Source organism: Notolabrus celidotus, chromosome 9, assembly GCF_009762535.1.
Source record: "Notolabrus celidotus isolate fNotCel1 chromosome 9, fNotCel1.pri, whole genome shotgun sequence".
NCBI lineage: Eukaryota > Metazoa > Chordata > Actinopteri > Labriformes > Labridae > Notolabrus > Notolabrus celidotus.
In genome coordinates, this window is record NC_048280.1 from 3,796,460 (window position 1) to 3,822,762 (window position 26,303).

The 26,303-nt window shown below is 40.8% G+C and overlaps 1 protein-coding gene across 2 annotated transcripts in view; it reads right to left on the reverse strand.

Annotated features, from left to right (window-relative positions):
* rufy3 (RUN and FYVE domain containing 3) overlaps positions 1 to 26,303 on the reverse strand; it is a 33,113-nt gene that overhangs the window by 4,639 nt on the left and 2,171 nt on the right. For both annotated transcript variants that reach the window (XM_034692338.1, XM_034692337.1), the window contains exons 2-13: positions 15,457 to 15,630; positions 13,337 to 13,454; positions 13,107 to 13,208; positions 12,657 to 12,780; positions 9,149 to 9,213; positions 7,537 to 7,602; positions 7,386 to 7,455; positions 7,178 to 7,267; positions 6,839 to 6,922; positions 6,465 to 6,632; positions 4,136 to 4,233; positions 2,922 to 3,041 (exon numbers count right to left, since the gene is read on the reverse strand). In XM_034692338.1, the coding sequence (XP_034548229.1) occupies positions 2,922 to 3,041; positions 4,136 to 4,233; positions 6,465 to 6,632; positions 6,839 to 6,922; positions 7,178 to 7,267; positions 7,386 to 7,455; positions 7,537 to 7,602; positions 9,149 to 9,213; positions 12,657 to 12,780; positions 13,107 to 13,208; positions 13,337 to 13,454; positions 15,457 to 15,630 (1,279 nt within the window). The remainder of the gene's footprint in view (positions 1 to 2,921; positions 3,042 to 4,135; positions 4,234 to 6,464; positions 6,633 to 6,838; positions 6,923 to 7,177; positions 7,268 to 7,385; positions 7,456 to 7,536; positions 7,603 to 9,148; positions 9,214 to 12,656; positions 12,781 to 13,106; positions 13,209 to 13,336; positions 13,455 to 15,456; positions 15,631 to 26,303) is intronic.

The following is a 26,303-nucleotide window of genomic DNA, read 5'->3' on the forward strand; positions in this document are numbered from 1 at the left end:
CAACCAAAATAAATGAAAGCCTTTTAGAAAGATTTAAGGGGTGATCATAAACATCAGAAACCCCTCTGAAACACTACATCAGACCTGAAGTCTCTAAAAGTAGTATGGGAGGTCGAGCCTTCAGTTATCAGGCACTTCTCCTTTGGACTCATCTACCAGTCAGGGACCGAAGGCAGACACCCTCTCTACATGTAAGAGTAGGCTTCAAACTTTCCTTTTTGATGAAGCTTATAGTTAGAGCTGGATCAGGCTTTGGACCAGCTTTTGTCATGCTGCTATAGACTTAGACTGTCTGAGAAACAGACACACTGGGATCCTATCTTTTCCTCTCCTCTCTCTGCCTGTCTCTTAAAAGCCTTTTAGAAAGATTTAAGGGGTTATCATAAACATCAGAAACCCCTCTGAAACACTACATCGTACCTAAAGTCTCTAAAAGTAGTATGGGAGGTCGAGCCTTCAGTTATCAGGCACCTCTCCTTTGGAATCATCTACCAGTCAAGGACCAGGAGGCAGACACCCTCTCTACTTTTAAGAGTAGGCTTCAAACTTTACTTTTTGATAAAGCTTATAGTTAGAGCTGGATCAGGCTTGGACCAGCTCTCAGTTATGCTGCTATAGACTTAGACTGTCTGAGAAACAGACACACTGGGATCCTATCTTTTCCTCTCCTCTCTCTGCCTGTCTCTTAAAAGCCTTTTAGAAAGATTTAAGGGGTTATCATAAACATCAGAAACCCCTCTGAAACACTACATCGTACCTAAAGTCTCTAAAAGTAGTATGGGAGGTCGAGCCTTCAGTTATCAGGCACCTCTCCTTTGGAATCGTCTAAAAGTCAGGGTCCAGGAGGCAGACACCCTCTCTACTTTTAAGAGTAGGCTTCAAACTTTCCTTTTTGATAAAGCTTATAGTTAGAGCTGGATCAGGCTTGGACCAGCTCTTAGTTATGCTGCTATAGGCTTAGACTGACACACTGGGATCCCATATTTCCCTCTCACTCCTCTGTCTGCCTTTAACTCTCTCTGTCCCATTAAAGTTACTAACCATAGACCTTTCTGGAGTCCCTGAGCTCCCTTGTCTTGTAGGTTCCTCGGGATCTCTGCCGTAGACGTGCCAGACTCTACAACTACTACTATCCATCTCACCACTATCATCTCTCTCTCTCTCTCTCTTCTTCTCCCTCTATCCCTCTCTCCAACTCGGTCTCAGCAGATGTGTGTCTAACATGAGTTTGTTTCTTGCCGGAGGTTTCTGCCTGTTAAAGGAAGTTTTTAACGACATGCAAGGTCGGTGCAACATCCACAAGATAACGGATGTGAACTCCAAACAGAGACGGTCTTAAATGTGCTTAGTGTTGATCGATTTGCAAAGATACACATGATTAGGCTCCCTGCATAATTTAAAATACCTGACTCACTGCAGAACACTCCCAAAAAAAACGTCAGTAGCTTGTTTGAAGCCAAATAGCCACTGTGTTTGTTTCATACAGTAAGAAGAAGAAGAAGAAGCTATTTTCAGAGGAGGATTAACACAGTGAGTATCTGCAGAGGCGCAATGGTTGATGTGGGACTGAGGCAAAAATTAAAAACAACAGTGTGATTTTAAAGACTGAACATGTCCCAGAGTGCAACAGTGTGACTCATTGATGCATATTTAGGGCCCGAGCACCGCCGGTGGCCACCGGGGGCGAAGGCCCTATTGTAACCCTAGGGATTATTTATCTTCTTTGTTACGCAACTTCTAGGGGACTTTTGGCCACCTGGACTTTAATGAAAGCGCGGATATTTTTGCACACTCATTGGGCCTGGTGAAAAATTTGATAATTTATGGGTTTCAAAATTTTTGTGCAAAAATGTGCTCGGTAGCGCCCCCTAAAGTTTTCAAAATCGCTTTCCTATTGGGGTTATTTTGAGCTACATGCTTGAAAATTTTTACGCATATTAATGGCACCAGGACGCACAAAAAAGCCTCTCACATCCATATCCAAAACTCAACAGGAAGAGCGCCACCTACTTTTGAAAGTCTAAATTTGCTCCAAAAAGTGCCCAAAAACGCCCAAATCAGGGTGCATACTTTTGCTCACTTCTCCTAGAGCTTTTGTCTGATTCAGTCCAAACTAGGCACATTCTATAGCAAACCCATTGAGGATTAATACAAAGTAAAGGCATTCCAATTAGACAAAAGATGTGGGCGTGGCAGACTTTGGGGCGGGGCATCAAAAAAAAAACGTCAAAAAATTGATTTTTGTGACTTTAATATGCACGTAATTTCAAGACCTCCAACTCACTCATCAGTCCATGGAAAAATTGTGACATTTTATGGGTTTCGCAAAAAAAGTAAAAAAAATGTGCTCACTGGTTTCAAAAACAACTCCCCATAGGGGTTATTTTGAGCTACATGCCTGAAAAATTGTACGCATATTTAGGACATCATGCCGCACAAAAAAGCCTCTTGCACCCATATCCCAAACTCAACAGGAAGAGCGCCACCTAGCTTTTATCATAAAGAACGCAGCTAGCATAAGGGTGCACGCAAACGTAGTTGCGCTCCACAGATTTTCTTTGATTCACTCCAAACCAAGGGCAACCTATAGTAGACAATTTTTCGAGAAACATTTATCCAGCCAATTTATTTTTTTATTTTTTATGTGAGATTACAAGTCTTCCAATGAGAGGCACAGCTGACTTGATTGACAGGCGGGAACACTGTAGCTGTTGGCGGGGAGTCTCAAAGCCCGCCTCTTTACCTCACACTAGCTCAACAGAAGTTAGGTTGAGTTCAGAATTTCCAATATGGCTCCCGCCGATGATCGGCTTCAAAACATAGGGGTGACGACACAGACACTACGTCCATTTATCATACAGTCTATGCTTAAACACACACATGGAAGGTTTTATGAATACTGGACTCCCTCCTGACTCTACCTGTGCTTCCTGAGCTGCTCCACCTCCTCCTGCAGACTCTCGATTTTGTCTCCAAACTCCTGCTTGAAGAGCCGGTTGGCCTCAAAAGCCACGTCCCTCTCTCTCTCGGCCTGTTTGCATCTGGTTTGGGGGGGGGGGAGGGGGGGTGGAGGGGTGGAGGGGGGGGTGTCAGGAAAACTTATGGTAAAAGAAAAACTCGATGGAAAGTAAAAGAAAGAAAGGCGGTTGGAAAGAGATGTCATGTACAACTTAAAAACACCAAAAACACAAAGATGACTGAGAGATGAGGAGCTGAAACCCGACGAGGACAACAGGGAAACTTCAGCCAAAGACGATGAAGCAGGCGGCGTTTGTTTAATCTTTTATTAGCCTAATGATTACTACAGTTTACACCAATGTTATGTTCACGTACAATCCAAAATTAATAAATTAATTTTGCCCTTCTCGTCTCACTTTGTCTCGCTCCTATCCCGCACAAAACACCCGTTCAGATCTGCTCGTTTTCTGATTTTGTGTGACTCTGATGGCTGAAATATTGAAGCACAGTCTCTGGTAGTTCTTGAATTCTTTGGATAACATGACAATACCTCCCAAATATCCAGGACCCGTCTGCTAGCACAACAATATGTCTACTGGTCCACTTTCGGACTCCTCCTGGTCGCCTCGTCTTGCCTTTGCCAGAAAGCATTAATGGGTTATTTGTAAGAAATACAAACCAAAGTATAAACCTGATGTGGCGAGCACATCTGTCAGAGAACACAAGGGATAACGGCTGCTAAGTTCAGTCCACACTACTCAAAGCTGATGCTGGAGAGCCACTGCAGGAGGTCGTGGAAAAATGTTTCTTTTTTTTTTTTTTTTTCAACAACAAAGGAGCGTCGTACAGAAAAGATAACATCCTAGTTTGGTTATTTCTATATTAGGCAGGGTTGGATGTTTGTATTTAGAGTTATGAAGGCGAGGGGGGGGGGAGCTGCTACTGCTGCAGCTGGATCAGCTTTCCTGCTGCTGAGTTCAGGTTTCTGGCCTGCTTCACCAAATGTTTCTCACTGATCGGCGATTTCAAAGGATAATGATAGTGATGATGAAAAAATAACGACAATGAAAGAGGAGGGAGAAAAGTAAGCAGGATGTTAAAAAGTTGTGATTTCATGAGGAAAAACTGTGAAATGTAGAAATTATCCAAAATCGGCTGCAGGGAGGTTCTTCCTTACCTGGTCTCCAGCTGTTTAACAGTCCCGGTCATCTGGTTGATTTTCTCCTCCAGGCGAGCGATGGCTTCACTCTTCTGTTTGGAGCTCGCCTCAGTGCTCTGTGAGAACGAGGAGAAATGAAGCCTCAGTACTCAAAAAACTGACATCAGTGTCATGATACATCTGATATATGATGTATATATATATATATATATAAGAGCTCCCTTGTCTCGTAGGTTCCTCTGAGTCGCTGCCATAGACGGCCTGCTGTTGTTTACGTCCCAGACTCCAGCTGCTACAAGTACTACTATCCATCTCTCCACTATCATCTCTCTCTCTCTCTCTCTCTCTCCAGCACGGTCTCAGCAGATGTGTTTCTAACATGAGTCTGATTCTGCTGATCCTGCTAACTAAAGTCTGTAAAAGTAGTATGGGAGGTAGAACCTTCAGTTATCAGGCACCTCTCCTTTGGAATCATCTACCAGTCAAGGACCAGGAAGGAGACACCCTCTCTACTTTTAAGAGCAGGCTTCAAACTTTCCTTTTTGATGAAGCTTATAGTTAGAGCTGGATCAGGCTTGGACCAGCTCTTAGTTATGCTGCTATAGACTTAGACTGACACACTGGGATCCTATCTTTTCCTCTGGATCTCTGCTGCCTGTCTCTTAAAAGCCTTTTAGAAAGATTTAAGGGGTTATCATAAACATCAGAAACCCCTCTGAAACACTACATCGTACCTAAAGTCTCTAAAAGTAGTATGGGAGGTCGAGCCTTCAGTTATCAGGCACCTCTCCTTTGGAATTATCTACCAGTCAAGGACCAGGAGGCAGACACCCTCTCTACTTTTAAGAGTAGGCTTCAAACTTTCCTTTTCGATAAAGCTTATACTTAGAGCTGGATCAGGCTTGGACCAGCTCTCAGTTATGCTGCTATAGACTTAGACTGTCTGAGGAACAGACACACTGGGATCCTATCTTTTCCTCTCCTCTCTCTGCCTGTCTCTTAAAAGAAAGATTTAAGGGGGTTATCATAAACATCAGAAACCCCTCTGAAACACTACATCGTACCTAAAGTCTCTAAAAGTAGTATGGGAGGTCGACCCTTCAGTTATCAGGCACCTCTCCTTTGGAATTATCTACCAGTCAAGGACCAGGAAGGAGACACCCTCTCTGCTTTTAAGAGTAGGCTTCAAACTTTCATTTTTTGATAAAGCTTATAGTTAGAGCAGGATCAGGCTTGGACCAGCTCTTAGTTATGCTGCTATAGACTTAGACTGTCTGAGAAACAGACACACTGGGATCCTATCTTTTCCTCTCTCTGCCTGTCTCCTAAAAGCCTTTTAAAAAGATTTAAGGGGTTATCATAAACATCAGAAACCCCTCTGAAACACTACATCGTACCTAAAGTCTCTAAAAGTAGTATGGGAGGTCGAGCCTTCAGTTATCAGGCCCCTCTCCTTTGGAATCATCTACCAGGAAGGAGACACCCTCTCTACTTTTAAGAGTAGGCTTCAAACTTTACTTTTTGATAAACCTTATAGTTAGAGCTGGATCAGGCTTGGACCAGCTCTTAGTTATGCTGCTATAGACTTAGACTGTCTGAGGAACAGACACACTGGGACCCTATCTTTTCCTCTCCTCTCTCTGCCTGTCTCTTACTTAAACTCTTCCTGTCCCATTAAAGTTACTAACCATAGACCTTTCTGGAGTCCCTGAGCTCCCTTGTCTCGTAGGTTCCTCTGGATCTGTGCTGCTGTGGACGTGCCAGACTCCAGCTGCTACAACTACTACTATCCGTCTCCCCACTATCATCTCTCTCTCTCTCTCTCTCTCTTCATCTCCCTCTATCCCTCTCTCCACCACGGTCTCAGCAGATGTGTGTCTAACATGAGTCTGGTCCTGCTGGAGGTTTCTGCCTGTTAAAGGAAGTTTGTCCTTGCCACTGTAACTTGCTAAATGCTGCAAAGTGCTCTGCTCATAGTGGATTAAGATGAGATCAGACTGAGTCCTGTCTGTAAGATGGGACTGGATCTTAGTCTGTCTTGATGTTGGGTCTTTGTTAATAATAGGACATAGAGTACGGTCTAGACCTACACTTCCTGTCTCTTTCACAAGATGTCCTTTCAAAATAAAAGCCAAAATGTAAAAGAGCCACAGAATAATCTTTTAAAAAATGTGTTTTTATTCGTGGCTTTAAATGTGCATACTGAAAGGGCTTTAGAACAAAGACCAGGACAGTAAGAAAAACCCTCCATGGTCTGTAGAAGCTGCTGAAACACGTCCTAAAAGTAGATGACCGGCTGTTCTTCAAATATCTTATACGTCGTGTTAAAGTGGACCCACAGCCTCACCTGCGATTTGTGGCCCAGCTGTTGGTTGATGACACGGAGGTCCTCCAGCTGCTGTCTCAGCTCCACCAGAGAGTCCTGCTTCTCGCAGACGTCTTTCTCCAGCATCTTCATCGACAACTCCATCTCCTGTTTCATGCCGATCTGCACCTCCAGCTCCTTCTCCACGTCCTGCAGGGAGGAAACAAGCACTGCTCAGTCTGAAGACTGCAGACAGTAAATACAGGGACAGCACAAGGAAGCAGTTTCACACCACTGCACCCGTCCTGATATCTCCTGCAGGGATTATAACACTATGGCATGTGTAACAGAATAACTGGACAGTGTTCAAATCCAGATGAAGGAGTGGAGGGGAATTGTGAAGAGCTGAAACTCACCAATCGAAGCGAAGTTTCCTCTTTGAGCTGCTTGCGTGTTTCACCAAGAGCTTGTCCATCTGCTACTGAATCGCTTCTGGATGCCTGAGAAGGACGATAAAACGACAGTCAGCGCTAACACATTGACTGATATGCGGTTAAGATCCAAAATATAAGCATGTTTTTTTCTGAATCTTGTCATATTTTGTCCCTTATGGCACGCTGCAGCTCAGCGGCTGCAGTATTTCCTGCTTCCTGCTGCCTGTAATGGACAATAATGACACTGCTGTGCTTTTGCATCCAAAGTTTCTCTTTACAAAACTCCCAGACGGCTCAGTTGACAAAATGTGTGACACCCACCTTCCTGGACTCAAACTGATAGGAGCTCTCCTCCACGACTCTCTCCACGTCTTCCTGCAAAGTGATGATCCTGTTGTTTGCCACTGCAAGCTGAGGAGACAAAGGACAGCAAAGACTTCAGTGAGCATGAGATACCTGAATCTGCTGAACACCTGGAGCTGTGCAGAGAGGCAGACAGGTGGGGAGAAAGTGTTTGAGTGCTTCTCACCTCTTCTGTGAGCTTGGTGTTGGACTTCTCCAGAGCGTCCACCTTGGCTTGGAGGTTGTTGACTGATGCACTATAAATAAGCAGATGAGTCACATTGTGAAGACTTAACTCAGCAAGCTGCTCAAAAAGATAGACCCACACTCTGACCAACCTTAGATGTCTGTTCAGCTCCTCCACATAGTTCTTCTGATCCAGGATGGCTGTGATCTGACCGTCCCTGAGGGAGCATAAAGAGAGAAACAACAGTGAGCAAACAAAGACCATGATGTAGAGAAACATGCTGGAGCTCTGGTTAATAGCTACTGCTGTAAAGCTAATAAGCTCTACTACCTGAATGTAAACAAGCACAGATTATGATGTTGTGAAGACCATGAGATGGACTGAAACACTATCTTTTTATCTATTATTAATAATACTGTTCTTTAAGTCTCATGTCCCTCACAACATTCAGCAAAACAAACAAGTCCAGTGAGGTTAGTAAGTCTATGTGACCTGTCAGCTCCTTAACACTCAAACAGGAACCAGATAAATCCTTTATACCAACACATCAACAATCTGTGGTTAAAGATCAGGAAGGCAATTATTATTATTATCTTTATTTATTATTTTTCTTTTCTTTATAATTATTTTTTCTTTATAATTTTAACTATTATTTAAATTATTTTATGTTATTATTGTTTTGATCGATTTTAATTTATGATTTAACTATCTTAGTTTTTTTAAGTATTTATTTTATTATTTCAAATATTATTTTGATTATTTATTTTATTTTCTATCAATTAAAATCATTTTTCTTTTTGTAACTATTATTTTATGTTATTATTGTTTTAATCCATTTTAATTCATTATTTAAGTATCTTTGTTTTTTAAATTATTTATTTTATTATTTATATTATTATTTTAGTTTTTTTAATCAGTTATAATTCTTTTTTTACTTCTAAAATTATTTTATTATTTCTATTAATTTTAACTACTTTTTCATATATTTTGTTATCATTGTTTTATCTTTTTTAATTTATTATTGAACAAATCTTTGTTTTTTTTATATTTTATTTTTATTTTATTCATTTCAATTATTTTAATTATTAATTTTATTTTCTATCAATTAAAACCATTTTTCTTTTTGTAATAATATTGTTTTCATACTTTTTAAATTATTGTAACTATTATTTTTTTTAGGTTATTATTGTTTTAATCCATTTTAACTTATTATGTAACTATCTTTGTTTTTTAAATTATTTATTTTATTATTTGCATTATATTTAAAAAAAAATCTATCAATTATAATTCTTTTTTCCTTCTAAAATTATTATTTTAAATAACTTTATAATAATTTTAACTACTTTTTCGTATATTTTGTTATCATTGTTTTATCTTTTTTAATTTATCATTGAACATGTCTGTTTTTTTAATATTTTATTTGTATTTTATTCACTTCAATTATTTTAATTATTTATTTTGTTTTCTATCAATTTTAATTAATTAATTAATTTCTTTCATGATTCCATTTATTTTTTTCTTCTTCTTCTTTTTCTCATTATTATTAATCTGTATGTAATTTTGTAATGCTCTACACTATCTTACAGAGAATGCCAGATGTTTTAACATGCATTTTTTATTTTAGTCCTAATTTGCTATTCTTTGATTTATCCACCTTTTTACTTTCTTGTATGTATCCTATAAAAAACAAGAGAGACACTTTCTTATATAGTTTGAGAATTTTCTGTACACAAAAAAATAAAGGTTAAGAATGCAGCACTCACCCCTCCGCACTCTTACTGCTGTGACCTCCGTCTTTGAGGTACATCGAAAAATCAATCACTCCGACCTGGAGACACAAATGATCAGAAATCAGAAACACGTTATTGATTTTAGTCTGTGTATTTATAGATTCTAATCTGTGTATTAATTGATTCTAATCTGTGTATTTATTGATTCTAATCTGTGTATTTATTGATTTTAATCTGTGTATTAATTGATTTTAATCTGTGTATTAATTGATTCTAATCTGTGTATTAATTGATTTTAGTCTGTGTATTTATTGATTCTAATCTGTGTATTTATTGATTCTAATCTGTGTATTTATTGATTTTAATCTGTGTATTTATTGATTTTAATATGTGTATTTATTGATTCTAATCTGTGTATTTATTGATTTTAATCTGTGTATTAATTGATTTTAATCTGTGTATTAATTGATTCTAATCTGTGTATTAATTGATTTTAGTCTGTGTATTTATTGATTCTAATCTGTGTATTTATTGATTCTAATCTGTGTATTTATTGATTTTAATCTGTGTATTTATTGATTTTAATCTGTGTATTTATTGATTCTAATCTGTGTATTTATTGATTTTAATCTGTGTATTTATTGATTTTAATCTGTGTATTTATTGATTTTAATCTGTGTATTTATTGATTCTAATCTGTGTATTTATTGATTTTAATCTGTGTATTAATTGATTTTAATCTGTGTATTTATTGATTTTAATCTGTGTATTTATTGATTCTAATCTGTGTATTTATTGATTTTAATCTGTGTATTTATTGATTTTAATCTGTGTATTTATTGATTTTAATCTGTGTATTTATTGATTTTAATCTGTGTATTTATTGATTCTAATCTGTTTATTTATTGATTTTAATCTGTGTATTTATTGATTCTAATCTGTGTATTTATTAATTCTAATCTGTGTATTTATTGATTTTAGTTTGTGTATTTATTGATTTTATTCTGTGTATTTATTGATCAGGCTGTTTAACTCCAGTGTTGATTCTAAACTCCTCTCTGTTTTTAAACTCTTGTGAATCATTTGTTGTTTTTTATGCTCAAGCTGCTCCGTACAGATCTCCCTGCCCCCACACTGCAGCTCATGATTTTAAAACATCACATGTAAATAACAATGTGTCACTTAGTTTGAACACGACTTTAACTCGTTATTTAACCCTAGAAAGTGCAATCCCAGCTTTGATTCATTCAGGGGAACTACATCTTTAATGAGTCCGATTGAGGAAGTGCTTTGTAACAGGAGTGGTTTCACGTCGGTGTGCTCACAACAAAACTTGTTTACTGAGCTGATAATGACAAAATGGAAGCCTGCCAGTCCTCCCTGTCCTCCTGGCTTCAGTCCCAGCACGACAACTAATACTGAGATTCCTGAGTGGGTATGAAAAGGTGGCTTATTATCTGCAGAATGACTACAGGAACAAAGGAACAGTTTCTTATATGAGGCTCTGTTTGCAGGTGTTGAACAGAAACATTTAAAGCTCCTGTGGGCAACTTTTTTAAACAAAGCTGAACATTTGATCTCTTTCCTGATGTAGTCCTGCACATGTGCATGTAGAATGCATTGATCTTTTATTGGTTTTTAAATCTCTTAATGGTCTTAGTCCTTCTTATTAATCAAATTTGCTTTTACCATATGAGCCTGTGAGAAGCCTCGGGTCATCAAACTTAATACCTACATATATTAGTCTCTCTTTTAACTGAGTCTTAATCCTTCTAACTTTATTTCTCTCTTATCTAGTTCAAATTTTAATCACTTTTAAAGTCAGGTACTGTCTTATTTCAAATTATTATAGACACATATATATATAATCTTTTACCTAATTTTTAAATTTGTATTTTTTTTTATATATTGTGGATTATTTCCTTATTTATTAAATTATTAATTTGATCTTATCTGCTTAGGATTTTTACAGATTACCTCTCAGAATTTCAATATTTTACCCTTTTTAACTTTGCTGTATTTACTGTTAGTGTAGCATTTTAGTACCTTTTACTGGTTTAATATTTTAGTGTCTTAATATCTTAGTAATTTATTTTATTTTGGTGAGCTTAATTTTCTGTCCTAAGTTTTCACATCATATTTGACCCTCCAGTGTTTCATCATACAGATATCATGACAGCGTTTTCCTCATTTCCTTCAGCAACGTCTTTTTTTATTTATTTTATTTCATTTTAATTTTATCATTTATTGATTATGTATGTGTATTTTTTTAAACTTATTGTTATTTAATTTTGTTTCATAGTACTTGTGTTTTTTTTTCATTTTTTATTATAGTATTTATTTATTTATTTAATGTTGTGTTTTTATTTCATTTTATCTTATTTCATTTTGATTTTATCATTTGATCATTTATTGATTATGTATGTGTATTTCTTAAGTTATTGTTATTTAATTTTGTTTCATAATACTTGTGTTTTATTTAAACTTTTTATTATAGTATTTATTTATTTACTTAATGTTGTGTTTTATTTTATTTTACTATTTTATCATCTATTTATCTACTTATTTATTTATCTATTTAATTGTTATTTTTATTTTATTTTAATATTTTATTATCTATTTATCTACTTATTTATTTATCTATTTAAGTGTTATTTTTATTTTATTTTAATATTTTATTATCTATATATCTACTTATTTATTTATCTACTTAATTGTTATTTTTATTTTATTTTAATATTTTATTATCTATTTATCTACTTATTTATTTATCTATTTAATTGTTATTTTTATTTTATTTTAATATTTTATTATCTATTTACCTACTTATTTATTTATCTATTTAATTGTTATTTTTATTTTATTTTAATATTTTATTATCTATTTATCTACTTATTTATTTATCTATTTAAGTGTTATTTTTATTTTATTTTAATATTTTATTATCTATATATCTACTTATTTATTTATCTATTTACTTTTAATTTTTTTTTTTTTTTTATATTAATTTTTTATTCATTTATTTAGTTATGTATATATTGATTTATTTAATTTGATGGTTATTTTTGTATTATTATTTTATACATCATGTTGTTAACCTTGCATAAAGATTGAGGGGTGAGGGGATGGGGTGTCTTCTTTTTTAAATATTACTAATTTATTCTACTTTATTACTACCATCATTATTATTATGTACAGCACTTCCTATTGTATTGAGAAGTCCTTCACAAATAAAGTCTGATAGATTGATGTCCTCGTCCTGCTCTCTTCTAGCATCCAACATGAATCTTTGCAGTGTAAATCTAAAAGCAGGCTGTTTCTTTAAATCACTCAGTCTGACACTTCTCCTGCTGCAGCAGTTTCAGGCATTAAAAACTAACTACAAAGAAATGATCCCTCTCTTGCTGATGGTTCTGTTTTCTCTGCTCAGCTCCCAAAGCCACATCAGAGCGTTCTTTAACACCAATATGTCGTCTAAGAGAACATATAACTTCCTTTATCCTGCAACATATAGCCACTAGATGTACGAGAGGAAACACACCTGAGAGTCCAGGTCCTCTCCCTTCATACACAGATTGGCATCAATGACGTTTAGTCCAACCAGCAGGCCAGCGATGACAGCTCCCTCCTCCTCCATCATCAGCGCGTTGGCCTCATAAAATTCACTACAGAGACAAGGTGGAAAGATAGAGTTAAAGTAAGATTCTTCTTGTTCTTTGACACTCACGAGGCCTATCTATAGAGCTATAGGTCAGCTATAGGTGGAAGCACATCACATAAGGGAACAGAGAGAGGATACAAACTGCAGTAACAACAGACATGTTTGCAGTTTTCCTCACTAGCTGTGTTTAAAACAGAGGCCAAAAAATAAGAGGGATATATTAGATTCAAAAGACATCTGTGAGCATCGACAGGCCTTCATGAGATCGGACGTCACAAAGCTCTTAGTGGAAAACAGAGACACAGTCTCTGTGGGGAGACACAAACACACCTGAGCAGGTCCTTTCTGTTGATGATGGTCTTCATGTAGTCTGAGAGTTTCTTCTGCATCAGAGCCAGCCGTAACCACGCACGCCCTCGTCCTAGAGGAGTTCTGCAACCACACACACACAAAACACACACAAAACACACAACTCCTTAAAGTGTATTTGAAGTCATTTGAAGTCGATAAAGAGTCTGCATCTCCCTCTTCTTTGGGGGAATCGTTGAAACTGTCTTTACTTGAGGCCAGGCAGGTCTTTTACACTGGCAGTGATCTCTCCAGCCTCAGGTGTCAGCTTCTCCACCAGCTCCAGCGCCCCCCAGAAGGACTTGTTCTGCCCCAGGAAGGTCTTCTTGGCTGAGGAGGAAGAGAGTTCTTTTTGAGTTGTTTGATCGAAGACTTTGGGTCAGACGTACACAAAGACAACTAGAGATAAACACGCTGGCTTCAGTAAAAACAGAAGATGTAATCAGTAAATCTGACTTCTTGTATCCTGTTTCTCTTTGTTTGTTTGAATGTGAGCGGTGGAGTTAAGGACCGGGCACAAAGACTGTAAGTAGTTCTCACAACTTAAGACAAAATGATGAGTTTTATAAATATCCTGAAGCTGAACTCCACAAATATCAAAGTTCTACTGAAATTAGAGCTTTTTGTTATTCAAAAAGAATAAAGGCAGAATATTAAAGAGGAGCGATGCAGAAAAACTAGTCTGTGCATCTGTTACCTCCAGGTTGGATTACTGTAATTCCCAAATAAGTCTCTTAAGACTCTTCAGCTGGTCCAAAACCCTGCAGCTCGAGTACTCACTAGAACTAGGAAGAGAGAGCACATCTCAATCCTTCTTCTGACCTACAAAGCTCTTAATGATTCAGATACCTAGAGCTCAGAGCGCCCTATTACCCCTCTAGAACACTACGCTCCCAACATGCAGGCCTGCTCATAGTATCTAAAGAATCTAAAAGTAGTATGGGAGGTAGAGCCTTCAGTTATCAGGATCCTCTCCTTTGGAATCAGCTACCAGTCAAGGACCAGGAAGGAGACACCCTCTCTACTTTTAAGAGTAGGCTTCAAACTTTCCTTTTTGATAAAGCTTATACTTAGAGCTGGATCAGGCTTGGAGCAGCTCTTAGTTATGCTGCTATAGACTTAGACTGCTGGGGGAACTGACACACTTGGATCTTAACTCTCTCCTCTGTCTGCCTGTCTCTTAAAAGCCTTTTAGAAAGATTTAAGGGGTTATCATAAACATCAGAAACCCCTCTGAAACACTACATCGTACCTGAAGTCTCTAAAAGTAGTATGGGAGGTAGAGCCTTCAGTTATCAGGCACCTCTCCTTTGGAATCATCTACCAGTCAGGGACCAGGAAGGAGACACCCTCTCTGCTTTTAAGAGTAGGCTTCAAACTTTCTTTTTTGATGAAGCTTATACTTAGAGCTGGATCAGGCTTGGACCAGCTCTTAGTTATGCTGCTATAGACTTAGACTGTCTGAGAGACAGACACACTGGGATCCTATCTTTTCCTCTCCTCTGTCTGCCTGTCTCTTAAAAGCCTTTTAGAAAGATTTAAGGGGTTATCATAAACATCATAAACCCCTCTGAAACACTACATCGTACGTAAAGTCTCTAAAAGTAGTATGGGAGGTAGAGCCTTCAGTTATCAGGCACCTCTCCTTTGGAATCATCTACCAGTCAAGGACCAGGAAGGAGACACCCTCTCTACTTTTAAGAGTAGGCTTCAAACTTTTCCTTTTTGATGAAGCTTATAGTTAGAGCTGGATCAGGCTTGGACCAGCTCTTAGTTATGCTGTATTAAACTTAGACTGTCTGAGGAACAGACACACTGGGACCCTATCTTTTCCTCTCTCTCTGCCTGTCTCTTACTTTAACTCTTCCTGTCCCATTAAAGTTACTAACCATAGACCTTTCTGGAGTCCCTGAGCTCCCTTGTCTCGTAGGTTCCTCTGGATCTCTGCTGCTGTGGATCTGCCAGACTCTCTACAACTACTACTACCCGTCTCCCCACTATCATCTCTCTCTCTTCATCTTCCTCTATCCCTCTCTCCAACACGGTCTCAGCAGATGTGTGTCTAACATGAGTCTGGTCCTGCTGGAGGTTTCTGCCTGTTAAAGGAAGTTTGTCCTTGCCACTGTAACTTGCTAAATGCTGCAAAGTGCTCTGCTCATGGTGGATTAAGATGAGATCAGACTGAGTCCTGTCTGTAAGATGGAACTGGATCTGATCCGGTCTTGATGTTGGGTCTTTGTTAATAATAGGACATAGAGTACGGTCTAGACCTGCTCTGTTTGGAAAGAGTCTGAGGTAAGAATAAAAACATCAGGAGGGGTGCGTTACGTACTCTTCAGCCCGTGTTTCAGACAGTGCTCCATCACCACAAAGAACTGCTGCAGAGGTGCATAGTCAGAGTCGAGCGTGCGTCCCAAGTTGAGCGCGGACTCGATCAGGCCTTTGATGCTCAGTTTGGCCATGTTCATCAAGTTCAGCCTTTCGATGGCGATGGGGTCCTTGGGATCTAAAAATAGAAGAGACACACACAGGGAGAAAACATCCTTTTAAATCTGATAGTGATGTTAGCGGCTGGAGGAGTGACTCAGGAGCTAAATATACTCAGAGCTGTTTTCAGTGAGTTCTGTTTTTCTTTAAATTCTGCTGAGTCATGTTTCTTGATGTGGGAACACAAACCAACAGGCCTCAGTGAGATCAGAGTCAAAGTTTCAGATCATGGAGCAATTTGATCAGCGAGGATGAGCTTTTGAGACTGAGCAGAGCCTAATTCACATTATTCAAATTGAATTATGCTCTGATAAACGCAACAATTCAACTGGCATTAAGTTATTACAAAGAATGATCCTTTCAAGATCCTGATGTTACAAGTATTTCAATCCACCGTGAAGCCTTTGATCCACCTTTACATCTCTGACTCATCAAATATTCATGCACCTGAGTGAGGACGCTAAGAAGCATCAAGCACAGAGTAACTCGACCCTTCAGCATCTGTTGAAATCAGAGATACGTTCACTTTGGTTCTCTGTTTGCACGGACAGAGCTTGGAAATCTGGACTGCCAACACTGAACACTTTGATATTTCATGGCTAAATTGGTTTGTCTGCATTAAGAGCTTCATTTGAACAGCTTTAAAGCTTTTATCTGAGCAGTGATACGCTACAATGATAAAACACAGGGATAAAGTAGAGAGATAGTTCATGAGGAATATTCAGTTTCTGTTCTCTTTCATTAAATCTGGAGACAATTTCATCAAAGTGAAAGCTTTCAGTTTGATTCAGTTTTGATCTGATAGGTTTCTATTCTAGTCAATGTGTTAACTTCCACTGGATCCACTCCAGTGCAGTCGGGCAGGTCAGAGCCCTCCGGATCAGACACACAAGACTTCTATTTTTGCCGGATCATGATGCATCGATCTCAACAGAGCAGATGGAGGAGGGACAGGAAGTCAGGTTTCACCAAAACAAAATGAAAACATCCGGTTAATTTTCAGAATCAAACACTCTGTGTTATCACCAGATCGTATTTCACTTAACTACAACAACAAAGCAAAGTCATGATGAGCGGAGCCAGGCCTGGAGTCAACAGGTCAGAGGTTTACAGAGGACCAGAAAGACAACATGGAGGAGGAGAGGGGGAAGGGAATCCTTGATTCAGTGATTACTGCAGGAAAACCTCGGTCACATGACTCCAGCTGTCCGGCGGTCCTGCTCCGTGCAATGTTCTGAAAACGCAACAGGTGGGTGTTGACGGACGAGAGAGCATGGAGACGGACCGGACACGGATCTGGTGGAAGTCCCGGGTGAGGAAACAACATTTTCAATACCCTCTCTTTTTAGAGAGAGAGGAAATGTGGGGAGTAGAGATTGGTGGATGACAACACCAGCAATAAGGGCTCCGTACATGGGGCGCACGCTTAAACCACGAGCCCCAAAATGTTCAATACTTTGATACTTTTCAATACAACACGTTTTAAAGTGACACAACCTCCATTCTTTTTACTGTAAAAGAGTGAGCAGGGCGGATGAAAACAAGGCACTGTAGAGAAGAAGAAGTTATTTATTGGTCCGCTGAATGTCCAGCGCGGTGATAAAAACGACTCTAGCTACCCGGTGTTTAACGTTTGTATCTGTGGTATCAAAACACGTATCGATAAATTCTGCTATCATGACAACCCGTACACGTTTATGTGGCGTTTATGACAGCCTGGTGTTTCCTGTGTTTTGAGAATCCACAGAGCCTTAATGATCCGCCACCTTCATATCTTAAAGAGCTCAGAGTGCCCTGTTACCCCTCTAGAACACTACGCTCCCAACATGCAGGCCTGCTCATCCTACCTAAAGTCTCTAAAAGTAGTATGGGAGGTCGAGCCTTCAGTTATCAGGCCCCTCTCCTTTGGAATCATCTCCCAGTCAGAGTCCAGGAGGCAGACACCCTCTCTACTTTTAAGAGTAGGCTTCAAACTTTCCTTTTTGATGAAGCTTATAGTTAGAGATGGATCAGGCTTGAGTCAGCTCTTAGTTATGCTGCTATAGGTTTAGACTGACACACTGGGATCCTATCTTTTCCTCTTCTCTCTCTGCCTGTCTCTTAAAAGCCTTTTAGAAAGATTTAAGGGGTTATCATAAACATCAGAAACCCCTCTGAAACACTACATCGTACGCAAAGTCTATAAAAGTAGTATGGGAGGTAGAGCTTTAAGTTATTCGGCACCTCTCCTTTGGAATCATCTACCTGTCAGGGTCCAAGAGGCAGACACCCTCTCTACTTTTAAGAGTAGGCTTCAAACTTTCCTTTTTGATGAAGCTTATACTTAGAGCAGGATCAGGCTTGGACCAGCTCTTAGTTATGCTGCTATAGACTTAGACTGTCTGAGGAACAGACACACTGGGATCCTATCTTTTCCTCTTCTCTCTCTGCCTGTCTCTTAAAAGCCTTTTAGAAAGATTTAAGGGTTTATCATAAACATTACATCGTACTTTAAGTCTCTAAAAGTAGTATGGGAGGTAGAGCCTTCAGGCACCTCTCCTTTGGAATCATCTACCAGTCAAGGACCAGGGAGGAGACACCCTCTCTACTTTTAGGGGTAGGCTTCAAACTTTCCTTTTTGATAAAGCTTATAGTTAGAGCTGGATTAGGCTTGAGCCAGCTCTTAGTTATGCTGCTATAGGTTTAGACTGCCGGGGGAACTGACACACTGGGATCCTATCTCTCTCCTCTGTCTGCCTGTCTCTTACTTTAACTCTTCCTGTCCCATTAAAGTTACTAACCATAGACCTTTCTGGAGTCCTTGAGCTCCCTTGTCTCGTAGGTTCCTCCTGCTGTGGATGTTCCAGACTCCAGCTGAGATGGATGTGCTGGACTCCAGCTGCAACAGCTTCTACTACTCGTCTCATCACTATTATCTCTTATTCTCCTCTATCCCTCTTTCCAGACCCAACTTGGCCGAGGCAGATGGCTGTCTAACATGAGTCTGGTTCTGCCTGAGGTTTCTGCCTGTTAAAAGAAGTTTTTTCTCACCACTGTAACTAGCTAAATACTGTGAGGTGCAATGCTCATGGTGGATTAAAGTGGGGTCAGACTGAGTCCTACCCTGTCTTGGTGTTTGGTCTCTGTTAATAATTTGACATAGAGTGGTCTAGACCTCCTATGTTTGTAAAAGCGTCTTGAGATAATGTTTGTTGTGATTTGGCGCTATACAAATAAAGATTAATTGATTGATAGTCTGATACTGTGATATTCAAAGGCTATATATTTCAGGCAGTGAACTAGCCAGACTTTGACAATGTGTTTTTATCAACATAAAGGTTGTTCCAAGTTTAAGAGAAGCACTTGCATCAAGCTTTATCAGGTAGATCCATTAAAAGAGACCAGACACATTAAAGATGAGATCATCATGTTTCATTCACCAGCTGACCACAGAGGAGGTCTGACCTGCCCCCGCTGGATCTGCAAACCCAGAGAGAAGGCGTGGCAGGAAATCAGGAAGGGGATACCCTGTCCTTCATAATATGCATAATATACAGAAGTCCAGTTCAAAGTGAGCCCTGTGCACGGGCAGATTCATCCACATCTGGTCTTAAATGAGTCCAAAGCTTTTTTCCCTGCTGGATGTTTGTCGTCTTACAACAACAGGTACCGATCAAACACTCCTTTACTGCAAGCTAATGAATTCTCACAACACTTCCTGGTTGTTTTGTCACCGGCCCGTGTTTATTTACACGCGGCATCGCCTCAGACATCACCCCGTCTCGCCTGAATCCGCCATGAAACCGCTCAAACAGCCAAACAGATCCACATTACTCTGAATAAACACGTAGTGTCTGAGGATCTAGTGCATCACCACGCCCTAACAGAGATCCCACTGTGTCCACAAGCCTCCTCGGACGCTGAGCTAATCCGTCACATTACCTTCATGGGCCGGCTCCGGGTCCGGGGTGAGAGAGATGTCGTTGAGTTCACGGAGGCAGAGCCACTCGCCATCGACGGAGACGCGAAAGTTGCAGAGATAAATAGTCTCCCGGGCGGCCTGGGTGATCTTGTCGGAGGTGGGAGTCGGGGTTTCGCCCTGAGGCGTCAGATCAGACATGATGACTCAGCTGATGCTCAGGCCGAAGCAGCACCACCGAGGGGAGGAAAAAAAGGAGCTGTAGGTTTTGTTTCCTGGGAACCGGTGAAGGCTCCCAAAAGAGAACAGCTCAGAAATCAGAGGACAAGAGAGAGAGCATGAAAACAAAGAGGACAAAAAGGCCAAGACGTGAAGGCCTACTGCAGCTTCCAGCAGGTGTTCCAAAGGTGCTGCTTTTTCCTCCTCTTTATGCCTGCATCCTCCTCCTCCTCCTCTCTGTTACAACTGAGGGAAACACGTCTTGAGAAAGGCTGCCCTGCCCCTCTCCTCCAGCACCTCCTCCTTCTCCTCTTCAGCCTCTTATTATCCCTTTTGTGCAGACTGGGGGTTTTAAAATGCAAGAGAGCACCGTGCTGGAAATCACAGCCCTCCTCCGCTCTGCTCTGCTCTGCTCTGCTCAGCACCGGCTCGCTCTGATTGGACTGCCTGTGCTGTGCTGCAGTGAATGCACAGGGTGGGTGTCGACCAAGATGGCTGACAGTAGTGCTGGGTACAGCAACACAGTGTCACGTGAGCAGCTGGTGCATGCGTAAAAAAAAGGGGGGAGGAGGCAATGTGGGAAGGAGGGAGGGAGGGAGGGAGGGACGGAGGGGGTCCCTGGAGTACCCAGCCATTGGTAATGATGCAGCAGAGGACTCATCTGTCTCTCAAGCATCAACAGTGTCCGCTGACCTGATACACACAGGACTGATGGTTGACAATGCAATTACTGAGAAGAAGGGCACTGACAGAGGAGCAGCAGGGGTCATGATGAGGGCAAGGGTTCTGATTAATCACTGATTGATTTATTATCAATCAGTTGTGTCAGAACTAAGCAGTACTCCTCTCATGATGGAAGAGAAGATCGACAACCAATTGAAGCCAATGCTGAAATGCTAAAAAATTGCAGTTCCTCAAGTGTCCACTAGAGGCTGGCTGCAGAAACACCAGAAACCACATACACACCCATTCAAAGGAGAGGATCTTTGCAGCAGAAATAAACATGTTTACAGCCTGGTTCAAAAGACAAGCGTAGTCTGGATAGCATGTGTTTTGGACTTGACCCAGGAAGGTCTATGGTGGTGACACATGAAAGCATGTGGGATACACAGACCACGATGTCAAGATGTTTCGCTGAACAGTCGTTTAATTACGTGTCATGATGTCTTCTTTCACTGCTGTCCGACCAAGCGGCAACCTCTGGTTTTAAAATATGAAGCTCATGCGGAAGTGCTAAAAACTGCAGTTCCTTGAGTGTCCACTAGAGGCTGGCTGCAGAAACACCAGAAACCACATACACACCCATTCAAAGGAGAGGATCTTTACAGCAGAAATAAACATGTTTACAGCCTGGTACAAAAGACAAGCGTAGTCTGGATAGCTCATTTCTCGATCGACACACTCTGTGACGGGGTGAATTCTTTTCTAACGCAGCAATTTCAAAGATATTGAGATTACAAGTCTTCCAATGAGAGGCACAGCTGACTTGATTGACAGGCGGGAACACTGCAGCTGTTGGCTAGGAGGCTAAAAGCCCGCCTCTTTACGTCACAATCGCTCCACAGCAGCAATATGGCTGCCGCCGTCGATTGGCCTCAAAACAGCGCTTCAGAAACAGATGGGTGACGTCATGGATACTACATCCATATTTTATATAGTCTATGCTTTTGGACCCCAAATCTGACCCAGAAAGGTCTGAAAAGGGACAAAACTTTCAGGCAACCCCCGGCCTGATTTCAGCCTCCATTTGAAGTCAATTTAGCTACTGTCTCTTTAAGACCTCCTCTGCACTCTGGAAGCCTCCTCAGCTGTTGCCACGGGTGTTTCTTTATATTCAAAAAGAAAAAATATGAAATGAGATCCTGTGTTTTGGACCCCAAATCTGACCCAGAAAGGTCTATGATGGTGACACATGAAAGCATGTGGGATACACAGACCACGATGTCAAGATGTTTTGCTGAACAGTCGTTTAATTAAGTGTCACGATGTCTTCTTTCACCGCTGTCCGACCAAGCGGCAACCTCTGGTTTTAAAATATGAAGCTCATGCGGAAGTGCTAAAAACTGCAGTTCCTTGAGTGTCCACTAGAGGCTGGCTGCAGAAACACCAGAAACCACATACACACCCATTCAAAGGAGAGGATCTTTACAGCAGAAATAAACATGTTTACAGCCTGGTACAAAAATGATTTTTGAAAATATCAAACTTACAAGATTTTTGCCCAAATAAGGGCATGGCTCTCTTGACTGACAGGCTGTTAGTGAAAAAGGTTCAGAGCATCTTAAAGCTGTTTGCTAACCGCATTAAATAACAGGAGAAGAAGAATGCTAACTGTATTAAATAGCAAAAGAAGAAGAAAGCATTCGCGACAGTCGCTGTGAATGTCTCAGTTTCTGAATCTCACACTACTACACATGTATTTCCAGAGACTGAGCATGGCTGTAAAATGTAAACACACGCCACGCCGACATAAAGATCGAGACAGACGCTCTCAGTGCCCGATACTAGCAGCACCTCGTCCTGCTGCTGGTTAACGCGACTGCCACACAAACGGGCTGTTAATTGGACAGGTGTGTGTGTGTGTGTCTGGAATAATCAGAAAGGTGCCAATGATCATTGAATAGTATTTTGGCTTGAAATGCCCATCCCTAGTTCTGAGCAACTTTCCTCCAGTCTGCAGAATCCATACAGCTGCTGTCATGTATGCCTCGCTCTCCATGAAGACACTGCTCTGTTACACATCCCTGCTCCCATTTAGTCCCCTAAACATTAGGAATAAGGATAAGGAGAGAGAGAGAGATGTATGTATGATGACTGTGCAGAGCTGATGTAGATATCCTGCGGAAGTCTCTCAGTTGTTCTCCAAGTCTGAATCTCACAGAAACAATAATGACATGAACGCTTCAGTTTGTCCAGGAGTCGATGAAAGGATGTGATGCTTCTGAGTACCTCTGCATCATCATATGGGTGTAAAACTTGCGTGAAGTCTAAATATCAAAAGTTGATTTCATTCAAGACTTCCAAAATCCACCAAAATGAACCATTTCAGACATCATTTAAATAATCAGCACGTTTTTCTGCTCTTAAATCAGAAGTGTTTCGTTCCTAAATCTGTTAAGATCTAACAGAGAGGGTCAAAATTGAGTCTACTTTCAGGCTAGGACTTTATTACATTTTGGACTTGACTGTGATTGAAGTTTTACAGCTTTAGTACTGTCCTGTCACAGATCATACTGAAGGATTCATTGCAATTGAATGTTTAATGATTACCAGAGGAGCTGAGACACAGACTGACTCCACAGCTGCAGTCTCTCTCCCTGCAGAGCCATGAACGTCTGTTTCCCGTCACGCTTTATTCTCTTCACTTTCTCCTGTTAATTAGCAAACACGACAGAGCTGCTGGTTTACCCACCACAGATCAGGAGCAAAACTGCACATGGACATGATACGAGCCATGGAGGATGACTGCACAGGAGGACAAAGAGACGGACAGCTCGTTCAGAAAGTCACATGAGAGTTTTATGAGAGTGACACGAGATCTGGTTAAATCGTGACATCATGATTGTTGAGTCTTCTTTTAGAAGAGCGTGACAACTGTTACACCCTGCTCTGCTCCCTGCTCTGCTCTTTTGGGTTGTTGTCCCTTTTTCAGACCTTTCTGGGTCAGATTTGGGGTCCAAAACACAGGATCTCATTCCATATTTTTTCGTTTTGAATATAAAGAAACACCCGTGGCAACAGCTGAGGAGGCTTCCAGAGTGCAGAGGAGGTCTTAAAGAGACAGTAGCTAAATTGACTTCAAATTGAGGCTGAAATCAGGCCGGGGGTTGCCTGAAAGTTTTGTCCCTTTTCAGACCTTTCTGGGTCAGATTTGGGCTCCAAAACCATAGACTGTATAAAATACGGACGTAGGAGCCGTGACGTCACCCATCTGTTTCTGAAGCGCCGTTTTGAGGCCAATCGGCGGTGGTGGCCATATTGCTTCTGTCGAGCAATTGTGAGGTAAAGAGGCGGGCTTTGAGCCTCCTAGCCAACAGCTACAGTGTTCCCGCCTGTCAATCAAGTCAGCTGTGCCTCTCATTGGAAGACTTGTAATCTCAAGTTCTTTGAAATTGCTGCATTAGAAAAAAATCCCCCCCCCTCACAGTGTGTGCCGATCGAGAAATGAGCTATCCAGACTACGCTTGTCTTTTGTACCAGGCTGTAAACATGTTTATTTCTGCTGCAAAGATCGTCTCCTTTGAATGGGTGTGTATGTGGTTTCTGGTGTTTCTGCAGCCAGCCTCTAGTGGACACTCGAGGAACTGCAATTTTTTTGCATTTCAGCATTGGCTTCAATTGGTTGTTGATCTTCTCTTCCATCATGAGAGGAGTACTGCTTAGTTCTGACACAACTCATTGTGGTTTCCGGTACTTCTGTGGGCGGCAGTAGCTTGACTTGGGAACTGAAGGGTCGCTGGTTCGAGTCCCAGTATTGACTTAGTTAGGCAAGTGGACTGGTGGCTGGAGAGGTGCTGGTTCACTTGCCTGGGCACTGCTGAGGTGCTCTTTGAGCAAGGCACCGAACCCCCAACTGCTCGGGGTGTGCTGGTTGATGGCAGCATCCTCACTCTGACGTCTCTCCCTAAGTGCATGTCCACTGCATGTGTGTGCATTGTATGTATATACCAAAAAAACTGTGTGTGCAGCATGACCAAAAATAGCACGAGTGAAAAAATTGAATTTCCCCCTGGGGATCTCTACGTTCTCTTCTCTACTTTCAAAGCCAGCCTCAAGCGGATCCTCAATGAACTGCAGTTTTTAGCACTTCTGCATTGGACTCATATTTTTTAGACTCGTGTCCAAATCACGTGCGCCCATGAAGTGGTTGGCCCGGGTTTAATTCCAGCCTGCGGTCCCTTTCCTGCATGTCATTCCCCCACTCTCTCTCTCCATGTTTCCAGCTCTATCCACTGTCATCCCCTCTCTAATAAAAGGTGCAAAAGCCCCAAAAATATAACTTCAAAAAACATATATAGAGAGAGAAACAAGCATGGCAACAGAGGATGAGGCTTCCAGAGTGCAGAAGATTGGACTTATTTAGAACATCTCCGTCTTTGTAAAAGCCAAAGTGTTTCCACACGCTGGACCGCAATGGTGGATAATTTCTCGCTCAGAACAGCTCTTCAGAAACAGATGGGTGGTGTCATGGATACTAAGTCCATATTTTATACAGTCTATGGTTTGTATACATACAGAGAGAGAGAGAGAGAGAGTGCAAAACAAGCGTTGCAACAGTGGATGATGCTTCCAGAGTGCCTTAAAGAGACAGTACCAAAATTAACTTCAAATGGAGGCTGAAATCAGGCCGGGGGAGGCCTGAAAGTTTTGTCCCTTTTCAGACTTTCTGGGTCAGATTTGGGCTCCAAAACCATAGACTGTATAAAAAATGGACGTAGTATCCGTGACGACACCCATCTGTTTCTGAAGCGCCCTTTTTCTGAGGCCAATCGGAGGCGGCAGCCATATTGCTGCTGTCCAGCAATTGTGACATAAAGAGGCAGGCTTTGATTCCAGCCTGCGGTCCCTTTCCTGCATGTCACTGATACTGATAAATAAAACAACAGGAAACACTAAATCTGTGACCAATGGTTCAGAAAGGTCCTGCTGCAGGCGCCTCTCCGTCAGGATCAGATTCTGGATCAGAGGGTTGAAGTAACGTGATCTCTGAGCAGCCGTGTATATTCAGCCAACATGTAAACATTAGATCAACGTGCTGGAGAGCCGAGGCACATCCACTTCCTGAGGGGGCGTGGTCAGAGAGAAAACAGAGGCTGTTTCCGAAATCGCCTACTATACTAGCAGTACGTACTGATTTCCAAAATTCAGTATGTAGTAAGTAGTATGTGAACAAGAGCAAAATCTGCAGTAAGCCAAAACTCCCCGGATGTCTACTGATTCGGGAAAATATCTCAGTGTGCATCGGACCAGTCTTCCTCGCGTACTGTTTCCCATAATGTACAGCGCTCGTTCTGCTTTTGCTTTTTCCTCATTTTTTGACGGGAGGAAATCCGTTTTGGGGTGCTGTGAAAGTTATCAAATTACATATAAACCACTTCCTTACTTTTTAAATCATAAATGGATGCTAAATAAGCTTTTTATGTATCGGCTTCGCCGTTGTTTACTTCCGCTTTCCAAAACCGGAAATCCAGCGAAATCTGGCTCAGCATGCTGCATGACAGATCGGACAGAACAGTCATACTACATACTAAATTCAAACGCAGTATGTAGTAGGCAATACCTACTGCCTACTACATTAGTGAGTAGTATGTAGCAGGCCGTTTCGGAAACAGCCAGAGTGTTCTGAGGAGGGCTGAAGAAGAGGGTTTTTCAGGCAGACCAAAATCTGATTTCAAAGTGTTTTTTTGAGCATAAACTTTAAAGGTGACATATCACGCTTTTTTCATCAATATATATTGGTCTAAGAGGTCCCCAAAACATGTCTTTAAAGTTTATGCTCAAAAAAACACTTTGAAATCAGATTTTGGTCTGCCTGAAAAACCCTCTTCTTCAGCCCTCATCAGAACACTCTGTTT